Source organism: Nymphaea colorata, chromosome 2, assembly GCF_008831285.2.
Source record: "Nymphaea colorata isolate Beijing-Zhang1983 chromosome 2, ASM883128v2, whole genome shotgun sequence".
NCBI classification, from domain to species: Eukaryota; Viridiplantae; Streptophyta; class Magnoliopsida; order Nymphaeales; family Nymphaeaceae; genus Nymphaea; species Nymphaea colorata.
In genome coordinates this window covers 8733653-8753612 of record NC_045139.1, presented here as the reverse complement: position 1 = coordinate 8753612, position 19960 = coordinate 8733653, and the positions used below count along the sequence as shown (strand labels likewise).

The window sequence follows — 19960 nt, the reverse complement described above, 5'->3', positions numbered from 1 at the left end:
TATCCAATCAGTCAAATGGGTTCATCAGGATTTAATATGAAAGAAATTTGGACTTTGCTCATGAAGCTGAAGTTTCTTCCATATAATGGGTTTAATTCATCAAGGCACTTTTTATAAATATATGCAAAATTAAAGAAACATTAAATAGTTTTAAGCAAACAAAACTAAACTTCCTATTACAATTTTGTCAAGGGTGTACCCAAATTAATGAGTGTTGAGTGGCTGCTTGATTTGGCTGGCACATGCAACAACATATCTAGAAGCCATAACATGGTTCTTCTGCCAAAACTGATACACAAGGAATACTTGTTGGTATTTCTTCACATTTCATAAGAAGAATGGCCTTAAATGAGCAAAGAGAGAGAGAGAGAGAGATAGAGAGAGAGAAAGAGAGAGAGAGGTGAAAGTGGGGAAAAAAAAGGAGGAGATCACTGGATATTACCCTTATTATCTCACACCATTAACAAACGGTCATTATGCAACACCACTAACAATAGTGGTTATTTCACACCATTAAAAGACAGTCATTTCTATTTTCAAACACTGATTATCTCACACAATTAATTGACCCTCCTTATCTCACACTATTAACAAAAACTTGTTATATCACACTACCAATAGATGATAGTTATTTACCACCTCTAACGGACAGTAGTTGTCTCACACCATTAATAGACACTCGTTGTCTCACACCATTAATAGACACTCGTTATTTAACACTATCGACACCTTTCACTTTCAAACACTTGTTGTCTCACACCATTAATAGACACTCATTATTTAACACTGTCGACACCTTGTCATTTTCAAACACTTGTTACAGAGACAATTTGTTATTTCACACTATCGACACACGCTAGGTGTCCCACATAATTAATAAACACTCATTATCTCACAAAATGACGATAGTGTTCTTCGTACCATTGTCACAATCGTTAACTCACAGCACTAAAGACAGTCTCTATCAATTTGTATACATTTATTCACAATCATCCTGTTTATGGCGTTTTGATTTTGACTGATTTTGATTCAATATATCGCCAGTTAAATTTTCTCCAATTTGTTCCATTCACTGGAATCCTTTCACAGCTGGTCTCCAATATGTTTGACCAACTTCATGAATTCTTTTTATGAGGACTTAGCGGCAAGCTCTTAGTTTGCAGCTTTGTCATAAATTTCGGTTACAGGTTTCAAACAGTGATGTATTTCTCCAATATAATATGGCAAAGTTTAATAGGACAAAATAGAAAATTTTAGAAAAATATCGACAAATTTTTAAAAAAATCAATAAAAACTAAAAAGTAAACATCAAAATAAAATATAAAAAAAGTGAAAATAATTTGCAGAAATAAAAAATGCCCAAAAAACATGAAAAAGTTGATTTTTTTTTTACTTTTTGGCTTTTTTTTTCACTTTTGACATCTAGAACATAAAAAACCGGTTTTTCATCTGAGCTAAACAATTTTTTTAAGCTGGTTTTTTATGATAATGGTTTGTTGAGAGAGAGAGAGAGAGAGAGGCTCAACATTATAAAGCACCAACACATGGACGCTTAGAATATAATAGACATTTAACAGACATGCATATTGAAATTATTCAAATGAAAGTTGAAGAGTCAAATAAAAGTAGTAATATTTCTTGAAAGAGATGCTATAACGATTTTCCTGTAAGCCACCTCTCATACATGTGGTAGCACTCCTTGGGACGGTACTCTGGGGCAGTGTGGCCTCCTCCCTACAAAAATTGCATAATCAATTCACTCACATAAATAACGCAATCAATGACAAATTAATAATTTTCCAACATGGATTAAGTCCAAACTCTTTCAGTCCAAAGCTTGACTTGTCTGGAAGAGTGGCTTGACCCTCTTAAGCCAGACCAAGCCCAATTTAGATTTCCCTTTCCTTTTTTTGGATGTACTTGAACTAATGACTTGAGTCAGCCACTGGATGTGGCAATTAAAAGGGTGAGCCAAACTTGCAGAGTGGTTCATTTTTGATCAAGTCTAACTGGGTTTCAACCGCTCACACATTCCAGAAAAACTTATCCACGCTTGATTTAGGGAGCAAATGATTCACAAAAGTTATGGTGAGATTCTGTCTTGGAAGATGAGAAAAATGTGGTAAAATTCTATTGATGATTTTGTCTACTTTCATGCAGCATGCATGAAAACCACCCAACTGGACACACACGCACACACATAGAGAGAGTTTTTCCCCTGCTTTGGTATTAAGGAAAGAATAGAGACTCAAGACCCAGTATTAATCCCACCTAGTTGCTGTGGGCATTGTCTGTTATTTTCACTACATTGTGAGAAAGTCGAGAGGAAAGCCATACCTTGACTGTGGCATATGTGACGTTTGGTGCATACTTCATTGTGTATCTGTAAATCCAAAATTTTTCATTAGTATGCTGTCAGGCAAAATGTCTATTTTGAGTTAACATGCAAAATATAACAAGTCGAACAGCAAAGAAAGTTTTTCATATGGTGTCAAACTAAGTATATGGGGCACCGATGGGTTGATGGAAAAACGTCCTTAGCATATCAAATGTGCTCATATGAAACAAACCTAGTGTCGCTGTTGTATGCCCATGGTAAGGAATGTCTTACAAAAACATTTAACTCAGCCATCTACAACACATGGGAATTTCGCCAGCCATGCCTTTAAAACCAGGTTCAGCATGTGTTTGGATGATGTGAAAATTGAATTCGCCAAAACCCATTTTCCACAAAACCAAGTTTTCATTATGTCATCCAAACCTCATCTCACAAACAATTGCTTCTGCGAAACCAGTTGTATGCAAAATTGAGTTTTTGAAGGTATCATCCAAACACATCTTTGATGTTTTTCCAATTAGGCAACTTGCGCACACAATATATTATGCTTTTCCAATTATGCTTGAGGTCAGATACTGATGATGGCTCCACTGACCTGTTTAGCTAGTTGCAGCTAAGTATCTTCCCATCCAAAAACAATGCCTATTATTGAATACCCAATGAGTAAGGGGCTGTTTGACAAAAATCATTGTCATTGTCTCATAAATTTGTCCCACAAAATATGGCAGATTCATGATAGCGCTTATTACATTGTTTTATGAATCTGTCTCATTTTTTGGGGTAGATTCATTGGACAATAACAATGTATTACTGTTTCCAAATAGCACCTAAGAATTAACAATTCTCAGTTGGCTAATTGTTGTCATAATCTAAGGTCATTTGGAGTAAGGTGTTGCAGGTCTCATGTAACTTTCCTCGGTAGGGCAAACCCAACCTTGGTGATACAGTAATGGAGGTGATGATGGTAGATCCACCCCTCTTTTTCTGCCTGCACTTCACTTGTAGTGTCAAATTCCTTGGCATTTCCCAGCTTACCTGTTTACCTCCTTGTTAACAACCCCATTTTTCATCATTTCCTTTACTATGTGCTCCCACCACTTTCTCTTCAATGGCACATTTCCTCCATCTTACCTTTATTAGAAAACCAGCTGATAATGACTGCAACATTTGCTTGTTTAATTGGCACATCACAAGATTCCTTCATCTTACTAAAGATAAGAATAAATCCCTTCCAGTGACTTATAAAAGCACTTATACTAATTGTTTAGATAACTTTCAAAGTGATATACTAGAAACATTTATTGAGGGTTATAGCTTCCCTCTAATACAATCGCCACCTCCACCATCTCCTCTTACTGAAGACCCTGTTCCTCAATCCCAGAGTTATTAGAAGACCATCTAAAATCCCTCATTCCCTTTTGGGCAACTATTCTAGGCAGCTTACCAAGAAACACTATAGACTCCTTGCATAAATCTAGAGTATATGTGGACATCAACAATCTAAACCAAAAGAGATTTATCTTCAACTCCAACAAATCAAATTAGGCTCTAATATCCTAAAAAGATGGACATTGGCCGCGACTCTCAGGGTCCATTTGATAAGCAAAACAATACAAACTATTCCATGAATATGACTCAATGATTGAGACATATTCATGGAACACATTAAAAAGTGTTATATGAATATGTTCAACTGTTGGGACAGATTTACGAAATAGTTACAAACTATTCATTTGCCAAACAGACCCTTAGGAGGATATAACAACATATATATAACTTGATTCCCCTTTACCTTCATCCATCTACAGTTAATATAGAGTACTTTGAAAATGCCAATCAAATTATCAGTCTTAAAGAGCGGTTTCTTCCTAATACATGTTCGATGTACGAGTAAGATTTGATGATAATTATGAGGAAACATGCGTCAAGAATTTCATGAAGCCTAACCCTGATAACATCGAGTTATGAAGCAATGAACTATGATTGAAGAAGGAGCTCATAGTTCTCATTAAGATCTATGTTTCAAATCTAACTCTAGATTTATAGGATTGTGCAGTGTAAGAAGGCACAGCTAACTGGTTCAAAGGATTCATGACAAAAGTTCAAGGTCCTTGCATGCAGTTTTTAATATAAATGTCCCGAGAAAATATGTTGATCCATATACAAATGAAATTGTTATTACTTTCAACCAAGGCATTCAAAGAGCTGACTCCCACCAAGGCTTTGAAGATATAGGTTCTCTGGGACTTTTTGCTCTAAAGGTGAGGAGTTATGGTAAAGGTGTTTGAGAAGGTGGTCAAATCATTCCTTAAAGCAAAACATATACTTGGAAGGATCAATATCACCTACATGGATTTGATCCCCAATGTAAGTGATGCAAAAAACTGGCCTCAATTCAAAACTATTGGTTTCTGCAATGTTATTTGCAAGATCTGATGATCAACCTTAGTAGAAGGAAAAAGCCGATGCCCCATGGTATCATCTCAAGCAACTAAAATGCTCTTCTTGGGGCAAATCAGTTCAACACAAGGTCATGACAACCCATGCATGCCGGAATAGATAAAGAAGTCATTACTTGAGCCGAAAGTAAACCATAAAATTTTTTTGAGTTAAATACCCAAAGCAAATATATCATGCATGAACAAATCTCTAGCTTGGGTCTCCTTCGATCAAAAGTCAAGTAACTTCAGCCCTATGTGCCATCTTAAAAATGAACTCTACCTTTCTTAAGAAACAAATAGATGACATCGATAGAAGAAGATTGCTTGTCAAGGAGGATAGTAAGATTTTTAGTCAAAACATCTTGTGAGGTATTTAAAACCAAAAACATAGAAGCTATATTTTAAGCACATATGAGGAACTCTTCATAGCCAAGGATCTGGCACTGACCCCGGTCCCAACATTGAAAAAACAAGTTAGAAATTCATGACAACCCTTAAAGCATAGGAGTCTAGCTAGCATGTGTGCACTCTGCAGCATCAATCAAGAGACATCCCATCACCTACTCAAATAGGAGTCTAGCTAGCATGTGTTCACTTTGAAGCAGCAACCAAGAGACATCCCATCATCTACTCTTGTCCTGCCCAATAAGGTGAAAAATATTGAAAACTATTTTGGAGCTTGTTTTGCAAAAAGAAGGTTCTAAACATGGTTATGAAAGTCTAATTCAAGCATTAGTGTTCGCATCAATTTAGTCAAAAGAAGATTTAGACTGCTAAATTCTCACATTTGAAAATGAGGCATGTGTAAGAGGAAGAATGAACTTATATTTGAAAGTGAAAGTCTACCAATGGATTGTTTGGCATCAGGGACACTCAGTGAGTGTCCTATGAGTCTGTCCCAAAGATCAGACAAAATCATGAAATAATGGAACTAGTGTCATATGAAACTGCCCAATTCTGTGGATAGATCTGACAATAACCACTAAGGCCTTATTTGACAAACATAACAGTATGTTAGTATTTTATAAATATGACACTAAATTTGAGGCAGATTCATGAACCACTTTCAAAAGTGCTATCTCCCTCAAATTTTGGGGGAAATTTATAAAACAATTAGAAACCATTGCATTTACCAAACAGGCCCTAAAAGATGACATTCAAAATATTATGTATTTGATGGGAGGAGTACTATATCTGGTCTCATTTGTAGAGCATAAACCCTTCCATAAGCTTTATATGGAGCAACTGCACCGGATGGAATCCTCAGCTCTAGGCAAAGCAACAAGCAATTAAAGTTTAATCAAGTCTTGGTGAGCTTTAAGAAATAAATGTCATGGTGTTACAAGCAAAATACTATGGTTGGGTAGCCCCAATAGGGACCCATGCTGCAAAGATAGGCCTCTACACTAGAGCCTTAATGTTGTTTCTTTCTTGTATTTTCCCCTGTTATCTTATATAATTATTTTTTGCTGATTTTGTGTGAATAAACAAGTAGGAATCTGTCTGCCCATTTTGTGCTTGAGGAGAAAGATCAAATTATGAAGGGAGGATTTCATCATCCAACTTTGAAGCTGTCCACTGGCTGTATTTGATTGCCATTTTCAGCCAGTTTTTAAATAAATTTTACCATGTAAATGCATGCAAAATAACCAAATCAATCTGAACAAAAACATTGATGAAACAAATATATAAATCAAATTTTGTAAAAGATCAAAATTAACATGTCATATTCTTAAAAAAGGGTCTTTATAAGATCATTAGACCATGTTTTACAATGACATAATATTACATTTTTTCACATATATAGATTTTGACATCCTCCTGAGGTCATAGTTGCAAAAAAGTGTTAGTATTGAAGGTGATAACTTGACAGCTAGCCAAACATATTGACAATGATTCATATACATAATGTATTGAGTCATTCTAAGTGAGCAGAAGGAGTATTTCATTGTACCACCTACAGGAAAGCTAAAGCTCCTACTCAACCCTTCATCCTCCTATGGTACATGGTCAGTTTTCAGTCTCGGAGTGCTGCATATTGTGCTTCAATTTATGTGTGAGTGACCCCCCATTTGCAACACAGAGAGTTGACACATTGAAGAATCAAAACGGAGATTGGCCGCCTACTAGTTTCCACTCCGTCTAATGTGCCAACCCTCTCAAAGACATAAGAGTATTTTATCCTACCACCCAAAGGAGCGCAAAAGCGATATTGAGTCATTCAATCAACTTGATCAAATGGTGCTTTCATAAGAAAAAAATAAGAAGCAGTAGACTTACCCTCCAACTTGGTTTTCAACAAACCAAGGATGAAATTTCTCTAGCACCGTGAAGTTGAGGTAGCTGATCCATCTCTCAGTGCCAATGAAGGGTACGACTGAATCATGGTCACCACTGGGGAGCTCACCATAGTTCAAAGAGAGAGAGAGAGAGAGAGAGAGAAGGTGGTGCAAAGATGATCAGCATATTAGAATCAGGTTGCATATGGGTGAATCTGAATCCAATCCGAAATGGTTAATTTTCAAATTAACACTCGGAAATATACATTAGACTACTTTGTATGGTTGAATCAAAATCCAATAAAAGCTGAGATATTAGTCTGCTATATAAAAGTTTGAGAAAAATGCATTTTAGATGTGAAAATCACATTCACTTCAACTTTTTATTTGGTTGAAAGCTGACTAATTTTAAAACCTCATTCAAATCCCAAAGTTAAACCAAATAAAGACCATCCAAAGAATATATAGCAATGATAAAATATTCCAAGTTATGTTAATCACCTATATATATATATATATATACATATATATATATATATATATACATATATATATAGAATTGGTAGATGCAGAGCACTAAGTCATGGACAAAAACCAGGCCGCCCAAAAATGTTTGTTATGATAATTTTTTGCATAATCTAACCAAATAGATATGATCTTAAGAATGTTTTGAAGAAAAACACTCACTAAATTAGTTATTTTTTTAGTTTAACATGATTTTATCGTAATAAAAAATAAATTGCACTAACAATATCAACATTTTAATAGTAGAAAAATAAGTGTTTTAAAAAACAACTTGAACTAATATATTTTTATGTTGAATTCGTATTTGCAAACACAATAAAATGATCATATTTTGTTCAAAATCATTTTTTACAAAAATGTAACCGTTTGGTTTTTGTTCCTCATATAAGTGGTCTGACACATACCATATTTGTTATATATATATATATATGACGAGCTGAAATCCTCTCGCCATTTGGATCTCGTCTATTAATGGCACTCGATCATTATGTGTTGTGAGAGACTGGAGAATTTCTCACAAGGAGAGGAAGAAAGATGGTAACCTATAGAAAAGAGCCGGGTAGCCTTTGGAAAGGAGGGAACGATGGTACTCTATCACGCTGAACAATTCGGAGTAATAGGTGAACCTTTTGCTGCATCTTTGCCACTCGCCCACTGTTCCCTGAATCAAAACAAGAAGGCCCAAGGAATAGTGAGTTGAAACTGTTGTTTTTGAAAAGAGTAAGCCGTCTGTCCAACACACAGAACGAAAGGTTATTGTCACTGGAAACTGAAGCTGTCTTCAATGTATCGTCTTCCAGCGTCATATCTTGTATCGATTTTGTGTTCTAGGAAAAAAACGCACAGAAGTCACGTTTCCTTCCGTCTACTCAAAGCGCAAATGGCATCAGTAACAGAAAGACGGGGAGAAAATGAACAGTACCTTCCGGACATGAAGTGCTTCTCTGACGGTCTCATTGTTTGCCCAAACATAGCAAAGGTAGTAACCATACTCCTGCAATTAAAGGTTTATCCATAACTACTCATGCAACAGATAATTGTATATGGTTTGCCATGAAAACAAAATTCCGGCCATGACTAGCGTTATGATCAGAGGCACGTATTTAGATCAATTGATTAGTAGTTTACTTAGTTGGCAATCTAGCTAGTTTCTTGTTGCACAATTCCCAGCAAGTTCTTGCATTTTATGTAAGTTAACTATCCCCAATTTTCAACTTGATTTTTTGACTTTTAAGCTGCCTAGCCCTAATGTTGGCAATCAATAATTTTCAATTCACGTGACTCGTTTTTCATTTGAGCATATCGCCCCCTGGTGCAGAAAAATTTGTGCACCATAGTATCTAATGATCAAAATACCCCTATTCAGTAAAAAAGGAGAATCTTTTTTGCAAAGATGAAGAAAAGGTAATTGAAAAAGTTAAAAAGACAAAAAATAACATTTCTTTTTAAACAATAAACCCTAAAGTACCCTGCTCCCACCGTTTTCTTTGTTGGTATATATGTCCGGTAATCTCATATGATTTTAAGGCTGGGGGACAAGTCGAGTACTCTGCCCGACTTGGGTCCGAAAAAAAGGCACCGGGCCGTTTTGTTATGTTATCAGGCTGGCCAGGTGAGCCCGACTAAGCCTGGTTCAGCCTTATAAGATTCTTTTAATACATATCTTATTGATTTTTATATATAATTATAATATTTTATTACAATTAATTATATTTATATATTATTTTATATTAAAAATATATATTTTTAAATTTTATTGAGCCAGACTTAGACAAGGTTTTAGGGGTCGGGCCAGGCCCAGGTTTTGAGTGAGCCGACCTAATGCCTAGGCTTAATGATTCCCATTGGCCTGCTTCATGTACTTTGGGTCATATCAGGTGCAAACTGTTCACCAAGTTGATAGGCCAGTACATGGTCCCGTGCCCAGGCTTACTTTGGAAGCAAGGAGCTTATTATGCTGTCATCCAATGGTTCTTGTTAACATACAAAGTTGAGGAGGTACTTGCTTGCCTTGCCCTTCTACTTGAAGAAAAGCTTTAGAATCTGAAATGAGTACAGAAATGTATGTTGAATGAATTAATTCAAAGGAAAAACAAAAAATGGCTTCTGCTACATTTTTAGTGGATGTGTTAGTGCAGGGTTCCTCTCTCCATATCTCCTTCATCTTCATTTGAGTTCTTTCTGTTTCATTTAGCAATATGCATATAATGGCAGAGAGAGAGAGAGAGAGAGAGAGAGAGAGAGAGAGACCCTGCAGTTTAAGGGAGGAACGTTTGATGGGAAATGGTGGTTTGGCTGAAACTCATAGAATGCACGTCTGGTTGCGAGCCTTGGTTTCTGCTTCGGCGACCATAAGCTACCGCAGTAGACCTCCAGTATTTGCCAGGGGTTTATGTCTGCAATCAGCTGCAACCAGCAAGGAAGGAGATTAAACGATCGAATGCCACCCACGTTGATCATCCGACAAACTAATCCAAAACTAAGAAATATTTTGTTAAAAATCAACAATTGTCTCTCACCTCATCTATAAGGTCAATATTTTTGATGCAGTTCTCGTCTGACGGATGGTAGTATTGCCCATTGCAGCTCTTCTTCGTCGCCTAAATGCCACGACTCCCGGCCACAGAGCAGAAAATAAATAAGCAATTGATCTTACGGCAGAGGACTCTGAAGGGTAGTGACTCATTGAGATTAACTATAGTTAAGTCACAATCTTGCCTATCATGTAATCGTCATGGATGGAATGTTTGAATTATTAAACATATGATCATAAGTGCCACAAGGAAAACCATGTTTACAAGACACATTTTTAAAAAAATCTCCAAAATTCCATATTTTTTCCTTGAATGCAAATCTATAGGGGGAAGACCATACAACTCACCCTCCCATACGACAAATGGCTCCATCCCAAAGATGATGCCCTTGTCATGGGAATATGCCAAAAAGAAGAAAAAAAAAGAATATTTTTGAAATTATTGAAAAATGTGTCCTTTTAAGTCTTTTCACTTTTTTGACTTTTCTTTTCCTTTACAAAAAAAAAGCTTTTTTTTTTATTTAAATTAAAGCATTTCTGTCAATAATATGCATGAAATTTTTTGGAGGCATCCTAATTGCACCAAAATAACAAAGATGAGTGAGTGGGTGTGAAATTTTTTGGAGGCATCCTAATTGCACCAAAGGTAACTAATAGCAACACAACTTGGGACCCCCGAGGGCGGGAGTGGCTTAGGGTATGTACCTGGTACAGTTCTTCGGAGATGAGTGACATCCCATAGACAAATGGCACTATAGAAGCGTCAAAATTGTAGTCTGTCAATGGATTCCTCAACATGTAGCCCTAGATTCAATTATCAGCATAGATGCCAGCGGCTGCGTTAGATATTAGTCACTCTCATTGAAATTGATCTGGAGACTGAAAACCAGGGAAGCACAAACCTTAAGATTGAAAATGGTGCCTGTACCATCCTCCATTGCTGCAATGGCAGAAGCAACTTGTAAGAGAATATATATATATATATATATATATAAAGAGAGAGAGAGAGAGAGAGAGAGGGAGAGAACCGACCTGTTGCTATTTTGTAGGTCAGAGGAGGAATGATATAGCCGGAATAGGAATCTCCAGCTACGTATAGTGGGTTTGATTGGAATTCTGGGTGCTGTTCGAGCCACTGCATAAAAAAAAATCATACCAATAAAAAATAAAAGGACTGGATTATGGGATTCGCTTCGTTTATCATTGGTGGGAATAGAATTTGATGTTGGAGATGGTGGAATTAAGTGAAGCAGGAGAGACAGTTCTGTTGCTTATAGAAGCTAGAATTCCTGTTTATCGTCTTTCAGTAGCTAAAAGGCTGCCGATCTCAGGTTTGGGGACATAACAACAAGGGTTTTGACCTGCCCAGCTTATAATTCCCCTCCGCCCGTTGTAAAAGTTCTGAACGGTCTCTTATTTATTAGCAATGTTAACTTGTCTCCATTTAATTTCTTTAAATAAGTGGGGAAAAAATGTAAGTATGAAATACTGGGACCTTTTTTTTTTTTTACAATTTTGGGAATTTTCATGTTTATAGCCAACAAGTTTGTTAGTTTGAAAATGGGAGTTTATCTGAAAATTAATCAGAAAAGATGATCCTGAACTAGTTATCTACAAAGAAAATGATGACCATCCATGCTAGGTGGTTGCACACTAAAAATAGTTCTGTAACTCAACTCATGTGTGCCTTTTCTCCAACGAGAATTAATGCACACACCCTTTTCAGGAACACATAATCTTCTTCAAAATTCTTGAAGTCCCCAGTAATGTGATCCACAGTAGAATTTGAGTATGAAAAACCAGTGAACGTTGGTGCATCGACGAAGATGATGCTTGCGATCTGCACTGCCATGTTAGATTTAGATTAGTAAGGCATAAGCATTTAGGAAGTGGATATTATATATATACAGTGAAAGGCTTAAGAAGGCTGCAACACATACCCTGGTAAATGAATAAGGATTATACTCTAAGGTTGGCAGGCTTCCGTTGTACTCTTCTACCTTAAATTTCAAAGGACCTTCAACCAATACATCATCATAATTTCAGCATATGGTGCATGCACACACACACACACTCTTCTACCTTAAATTTCAAAGGACCTTCAAACAATACATCATCATAATTTCATAATTTCAGCATATGGTGCATGCACACACACGCACACACACATAAGTGGAAGGGGGTCCTGCTTGGATCATGGCCCCACCGTAGCAAATTGAAAAAAAAAATTACATTAAAAAAATTAAAAAATTTTAGTTGGGTCATGTATTATTTGGATTCGGGTTTAGTTTGGCCCTACCCGGATCAGTTCGTTTGACCGTTTGGCTCGTCCCTGAAAACAAACTCTTGGCATTGCCCCTACATGCCACTACCATCCGGCGTCTTGTTAGGGGGCTTGTTGGTGTTGAGTTCCTATAGGCCCACAGGAGGCACCCATCTAAAGTAGAACAAACAGGAAAAGAGAGATTTAGGGAATGCGGGAGGTGGCTTGCCGTGCTTTTCCCCGATGCCGGCTTGGGGGGGTGGGGGGAGGTGAGAGGAGAACGAGGCAGTTGAGCAAAGAGTGTGAAAAAAATATATATAGTAAAAAAAAGAAATACAGAACACTTGAGCCATTCAATTTAAAGATTGGACGCTCAGATCAGATCAGTTGTCAATCTGATAAAGAAACACATGCGTTTTGGTACACAAGAACAAGAGGAACAGAAAAAAGTGTAATGACAAAAGGGTCATCATTCCAAAGATTGAGAGGATGGCACTATATTATTTTAGCTAAACCTTAGAGAAAACTGAAAAATAGTCGTTCTAAGAAAATCTATTTCAATCATGCTGCAAGAAAATTTTGCTCACCAATCTCGACAACAAGGCCACTAAAGCCAGAGCAGCCAGGTCCTCCTGTTAACCAGAGTATGAGAGGATCCTCTGTTGCGTTCCTTTCTGATTTGATGAAGTAATAAGTTGTTTGAAGTTGTCTCGTTCACGGTTATGTACCTATTTGAAGACAAAGCAAGAGATAAAATATTGAAACCAAGTCAATTAACCCCTTTCTTTAAGGGGCCGTTTGATGGTTAGAAATATATTTCTGAAAAAAAAAATCAGAAATAAATTTTTGGAATTAATACTTTTTAGTTTTCTAAAACCAACTTCTGATTTGTTATAAAGAAAATATTTTTCTGAAAAAAAAAAATCTTAGTTTGGTGGAAATGGTGAGGAAGAAGGGAAGAAGGAGGGAGGAAGAAGAAGAGAGCCAGGGAGGAGGAGGAAGAAGGGAAGGAAAGGGAGGGATGAGGAGGAAGGGAAGGAAGGAGGAGGGATGAGGGAAGAGAAGAAAAGAGGAGGAAGAAGGAGGAGGAGAAAGAAACTGTCTGCTGAAACCCTTTTCCCCTCTTCTCCTTCCCTCCTTGCTGTGCCCTCTTCCCCTTCTTCCTCTCTTCCCCTCTTCTCCTTCCCTTCTTCCTCTCTTCCCCTTCTTCCCCTCTTCTCCTTTCTCCTTCCTCGTGGTGCCCTCTTCCCCTTTTCCCCCTCTTCTCCTTCCCTTCTCGTGTGCCCTCTTCCCCTCTTCTCCTTCCCTTCTTCCCCTCTTCTCCTTCCCTCCTTCCCTTCTTCTTTCCTCCCTCCTTCCCTTCTTCCTTCTTCCCCTCTTCCTTCCTGCTCCCTTCTTCCCTTCTTCTTCCTTCCCCTCTATTCTTCTTCCAACGGTCTAAAAAACTTTTCGGAAAAATTTTTCCACCCCTCTGGCTATAAAAATTTTTTCAGAAATATATTTCCAAAATCACCTCCAACGGTCCAAATTTTTTTCCATGTTTGATGAATTGATTTTTTTTTTTTAAATTTGAAATAAATTTCCTCTGCTACAATAGATTTTCTACCCATCAAATGAGCCCTAAAGGAGACAAGAAACCACAGCGTAGGCGTAGTTCCAAATTGCCATTATGAAAAGACAACATGAAAACTTCTTATATCACCATAACACCTACTTTTCAAGAAAAGAGCCGAAGCCCCCACCCTCTTCTAGGTAGTCGGTCAAGACTCATTTGTATGTCATCAGTACTCACCATACCAAACAGGTCAGGACTGTCTGGAAAGGTCAAGACTCAATTGTATGTCATCAGTACTCACCATACCAAAAAGATGAAGACTCATTGCAATTGTATGTCATTAGTACTCACTGTACAAACAAGGCTGGAGTTTTAGTGTAACACAAGAAATTTATTTTAAATTTTCAAAATTTTTCCAGTTTCATCAAATATGAAATTTTTTTTTGACCGTTGGGGCTCAAAATGCAAAAAAAAATTCCGAAAATATTATTCCAACTGAGAGCACGAAAATTTTTTCCGGTTTTTTCTTTTTTTACCCATTGGGGCTCGCCTTCTTCCTCTCTCTCTCTCGCTCGCCTTCTTCCTCACCTTCTTCCTCCCTCTCCCTCCCTTGCCTTCTCTTAACTGGTGATGCCCAGGACCAGTCATTCATGACACAGTTGGAAAACAGGTTCTCTCTCTCTTTCTCTCTGTCTGTCTCTATATTCTAAATATTCTGAAACTCTGGTCTTGTGAAGGTTGATAAAGAGAACGCATTGAATCTGAATTTCAGGATCCCCATATCGATGGCAGATGCGTTACAGGACTTGCCAGCAACCGGAAATGTTCAGCCGTACGCCGATTCTGGTAAGCAACACAAATATATACTGAGGGAATGCCAAATGTTAAGTATATATGGCCTCTCCTATTTCGGTCTCTCCCCCAACTTGGTTTGCCGTTGATTTGTTTATCGTTTTCATTCGCCTGTAGATCTCAATCTCGTGATGTACACTGTGATGCTGAGCGGGCCTCACAGCGGCCTCACCACAAACAACACCTTCACCAATTGGAGAAAGCATGGGCGAGAGTCCGGTGATTCATTTCCTAGAGTTCTTCCTCCTCCCTCCTCCGCCTCCCTTTTTCCTCCTCCCTCATTTCCTTTTTCCTCCGCCTCTCTTTTCCCTTCTTCCCCCGCCTCCCTTCTTCCTTTCTTCCCTTCTTTCTCCGCTTCCGTTCTTCCTTCCTCGCTCCCTTTTTCCCTTCTTCCCCTAAACCTGAAAATATATTTCTTTTTTATCAAACTGAGAAATAAATTCCGTCATCACATACACATCGAGGAGAATCAGAAAAATTTTCTTCATTCTATTTTTCTAGAAAATATATTTCCAAAAATATATTTTCAATTCCAAATTTTTAGGCATCAAACATTACCTAGGGTATTAAACTGTTTGCTTTGGATGCCTAGAGGTGAGGTGACACGTTTTTTAAAGGCATTTCATGTGCAGATTGAGATTCTCCATACTAGAGAAGGATGTCAATCAAGCATCCTCTCAATAGGGAAGCAAAAAGAACTTACCCAGTGTACATCTGGAAGGGAAGTTCACCATCGTAGCCTGGCAATGTCGCTACCTTCTCCTCCCCAAAAACATACCAGGAGCAGCCAATTAGAAATAAGGAAAGAAAGCGCAATACTAAAAGGAAGCAGGGTTGAGCCATTGGAAGCTAGATAGCCTCAAATAGTCAAATGCTTAATTTCTCATAGACCTCTTGCAGCAGCACTTCATTTCTGCATTCTAATAAGAAGTTGATAGCCTCCACTGCCATGGTATGGTAGGGGCAGGTATACTAAGAAAAACGTGCATGAATTTTTTGACCTCAACTAACATTCTGCTCGTTAGTCTTCCAAGTACTTGTTAGTCTTGGAGAGAATGTTGGGCAGTAAAGGAGATAAGACCTTTTGTTAATTTGTTAAAAAATATTTTTCATTATCTTCTTACTTTTTTTTTTTTAATTTTGTCCTGCAAAAGGTTTTTTTTTTTTTTTGATGTGAACTAAGGGTGTTTTAGTCATTAACCATAATAACTCATAAATCCCATGTGGGCCACCTTTTGTTTCTCTAAGGACAGACACACATGAGAGTACACATTGGTAAATATTTATTTGTCTGTTCACCAAAAATTATGCAGAGGAGCATGTAATAACAGAAAATACCCTTTTAAATAAAAGATAAACTTTTTAAAATGATAAAAAGAAATTGTGAAATGTTAAAAAGGGTCTAGAACATACATTATTTTATAAAAAATTTCTAAGGTGTTTCAACCTTCCTTTGGTGCACACTTGTTTGCGTGCATAGTCTTTACTAGGAGGAGCTTGTATATTTTATGCATCCCCAAGTGTATGAAAATTTATGCATTATAGTATAATGACCAAAATATCCCTAATTAGTAAAAAGAAAAATATTTTTATAAGGACAAAGAAATTTAATAAATAATTAAAATACAAAAGAGAACATTTCTTTTTTAAATCACCAAAATACTGTAATCCTACATTTTTCTATTTTTGATGTGTATTATTTGTGTGCACAAGGTGGTGCAGGCGCACACTGCTCACTCTCTGCCCACAAAATATTTTGGCTCACTCTCTGCCCACAAAATATTTTGTGCACAATAAACAAAAAGCTTGGTATCTGAACTCAGCCAACATAAGCTTGGGCCTACTCGAAACCTAAAATCCGAACTCGGGTACGGCCTGATTAAATTAATATATATATATATATATATTTATAACAAAAATTATATAAATATAATTAATTGTAGTAAAATATTATAATTATATATAAAAATCAATAAAATATGTATTAAAACAATCTATCAGATCAAACCAGGCTTAGTTGGACTCACCTGGGCCGACCCGATAACTTATTGAGCTGGCCTATTGCCCTTTTTTAAGGTAGCCCTTGCTTGAGCAGGCCAAATACCGAGTATCCGTCGACCAAATGCCCAACTTTAAGCACATCCACTCTCTCTTTATATATATATTAGAGAGAGAAAGACTCATAAATACCATCCCACCTAGACAAATGACAAAAACCAGACCTCTTAAGTGTTTGTTTAATAATATTCTGAAAAAAAAGATGAACATCCTAAGCATAAATATTATAAACGATGTTTATTTCCAGTTATATTTATACAAAAGTTTGTTTTTTCTACTATCAATATGGTAGGAAAGCCGTTCAATTTTTTTTATCATTCAAGAACATTATTAAAATCAATAAATAACTAATTTAACACAGGTTCCCCATTGTAAGATTATCTCCACAATGTTATAAAAAAACGTTTAATAATTTTTTTAAGTGGATCTGATTTTGTCTCCTGCCGTATTACCAATCTCTCCCTCTCTCGGATCTTTTTGTTTTGCTATTGCATTTTCCACTTTGTCGGTGATCTCTCTCTCTCTCGTTCCACCAGAAAGTTGGGTGCTTCCCTCTCTTGGCATCGAGTGAAACCCATTTTCCTTCATCAATTCCTACGCTCTCCTCTCTTCACCGTATCCTTCTCCTCCTCTATCCATCCACCGGCGGCCGATGATCAATGGAGTCGGACGGACGATGATCAACAAGTACGTCATCACCACTGTCTTCTTCCTTTTGCGCCCGAAAAATACCCGCCATGGTCGGTCTTTTTCCCTACTTCTCTCTCTGCGTGGTTGGGTTTAGGGTTTTAAAAGAGGCGAAGCCATCGGATGAGTGGGCCGATGGTTTCGCTCTTTCATTTTCCTTCCTTTTCTTGATCTGACAACGAGAATGGGGTTCCTCTTCTTCTTCAGTTAAATTAGCGTGTTCTTCGTCACGGCATCGCCTTATCCTTCTTCTTCGGCATTTGATGTGTCGCAGAGGTTTGAGTGAGGCATTTGATGTGGTGGCGCCAAGAGAAGTAGCAGGATTTCAAGAATTTTTTACGTTGACCAATTCTTGTAAAAAATTTTAAAAAATGGTTTCGTTAATTTCTAAAGCATATCTGTCATAATATTCTCTAAGAAGAGAAGTAGATTACAGAAACCCCCTCCACGAGCCTTCAGTCTCAACACCTAGTTGATCTAAAAAAACATTTCTTTTTAAGTGAACTGCCTTCTTTAGCAATAACCTAGCCAGAAGCTAGCAATTTTGTCATAGAAGAGCCGAACAGTTGAGGAACTTTTGGGTGAGCGAGAGGTATTAATTCCACCTTTCGAAAAAAGCCCGAAAGCCCCTTCATTTTCCCTGCCTCCGGGGTCTTGACAACAGTTGATGAAAAACGGTCAAATATCTTTTTTAAAAATTTTTGTAAGTGCCAAAAGAAAGTTTTCAAAACTTTTAACATATGAATGTTAAAATTAAAAAAAAAAAAAGTTTAGGTGGGAGCCATGGGCCCCGGAAAGGCCTCCCTTGCCTCAGTCCCTCCTAAGCATCCACGAATCCAAAACTCTAATAGATTTTCATTTGATAAAAGAACTTTTATTTTTTTCTCCATTCCATTAAAATTGGTAGTTAGATAGGGAGAAGCATAGTTAAGAAGGCCGAATTAAAGTTTTTAAATTTTAACAAAGACCAAAATATTATTTTTTAAAATTTTTATATGGGCCAAATGAAATTTTTTAAAATTTAGATGTAAATTTATAAAAAAAATTGAAGGGAAAGGGTTGGAGGGCGGAGGACCCTATGGGCCCCCCTGGGCTCTGCCCTGTAGATAGGAATGAAGTTTTTCACAATAATAGAAAAAACAAGCCAAGTTTTTTGTTGGTGAGTTAAACATTTGACAAAAGGAGAGAAAATGACTATTTTGCCACTAACATGAGGATTACATCCAAATCTTCAATTAGACAAAAGTCTTCTAGCATATTTTTCTACAACAAGAAAAAAGTCTTCAAGCAACCAATTTTGACACTAATAAAACAAAATAGTGCAAAGCTGAGCACTAGACCGTAAGATAATTCTTGGTATAGTGAAAGAGCATGCAAATATGAACTAAGGAACCATTTTTGCAACCAGTGTAGAGAGAGAGCAAGTGAGACAACTACAGAAATAACGAGGATAGGAGCACCTGTTGGAAAGTGAGGCCTTCATTTTCAGCCAGCCTTGGAGGACGAAATCTCAACCGAAACAGCAGAAGCCGTGGTAACCTTGCCGGACATGTACAGCTGAGCTGAAGATCTAACAAGGGCTCCACCTACCTGTCTAGCCATTCCAGTTAAGACTTTCAAGTTGAGGGAAGTCAAGAATTTGAAACCTGGTTGGATCTCTTGCCAAAAGTTGGCAGGAGAAGATCGGTATGCCTTCATATCATCATCAGGGTCCTACAGAGGCAGAGCATCGCAAGGAGGACCATGGCTTACGGATTACTACAAACAATATATATATATATATATTAGATGAATTGTATCAATACCCGTATTATTTTGTATATATGTATACATGGTAAGTAAGTATCCCACGATTTGTTCTATAGAGATACAACTGCTCAAATAAGTTTTTTACTCATAATTGAAAATGTAAGTTCCTGCGACATAGACATAGTAGATCGGGAACCCGAGATTTGGAAGAAGAAAGGGAAGAGTCTTTTCACTATTCCTTTATCTCAAGGAGACATTATCAATCATGGATAAAAAATCGATAGGAAAAAGCTGGTTATATATATATATAGAGAGAGAGAGAGAGAAAGCCGATACAATAGGAATATATAACAAAATTTGAGGACAAGAGGTCCCCTAAATACAAAAACAATCCGCAAAAAACATACCGTAAAAACTACAAGCAGGAAAAACAAATATACAATACAATGCACAAAAAAATAGGAGAGAAGAAGAAAGACGAAGCGGCACAGTCACCCAACCGCAGTCAGGTGGCAGCGCTTTGACCGAATGGCGAACTAGATATCCCCTTGCACAAGACGAGCCACAGAATCTGGTGAAAAGAATGTGCCCCTGAAGACCCTGTTGTTGCGCTCCACCCAAATGCGCCACCAAGCTGAAATGAGCCACGACCTCCAGACATGACCCCAGGAAGCAGTTAA

General features: G+C 37.3%; 1 protein-coding gene and 1 long non-coding RNA gene across 11 annotated transcripts in view; both read right to left on the bottom strand.

The window, feature by feature from the left end:
• LOC116247818 (serine carboxypeptidase-like 8) overlaps positions 1-19960 on the bottom strand; it is a 62778-nt gene that overhangs the window by 17990 nt on the left and 24828 nt on the right. Inside the window, exons 11-14 of one of the 10 annotated variants that reach the window (XM_050076175.1) lie at positions 8126-8244; positions 7060-7173; positions 2338-2383; positions 1561-1734 (exon numbers count right to left, since the gene is read on the bottom strand). The exons of 3 other annotated variants lie outside the window; for them this stretch is intronic. In XM_050076175.1, coding sequence (XP_049932132.1) covers positions 1651-1734; positions 2338-2383; positions 7060-7173; positions 8126-8244 — 363 coding nt within the window. In that variant the 3' untranslated portion in view covers positions 1561-1650. Of the gene's footprint in view, positions 1-1560; positions 1735-2337; positions 2384-7059; positions 7274-8125; positions 8245-8505; positions 8578-9833; positions 9990-19960 lie in introns of those variants that run through there. 6 more of the 10 variants (XR_007572545.1, XR_007572546.1, XM_050076176.1 and 3 more) reach the window with 6 other exon arrangements.
• LOC126409792 (uncharacterized) lies at positions 12189-15625 on the bottom strand. Its single transcript, XR_007572547.1, has 3 exons — positions 15490-15625; positions 12967-15187; positions 12189-12215 (listed from the first exon to the last, which is right to left on the bottom strand). It is a non-coding gene; the product is annotated as an uncharacterized LOC126409792 (long non-coding RNA).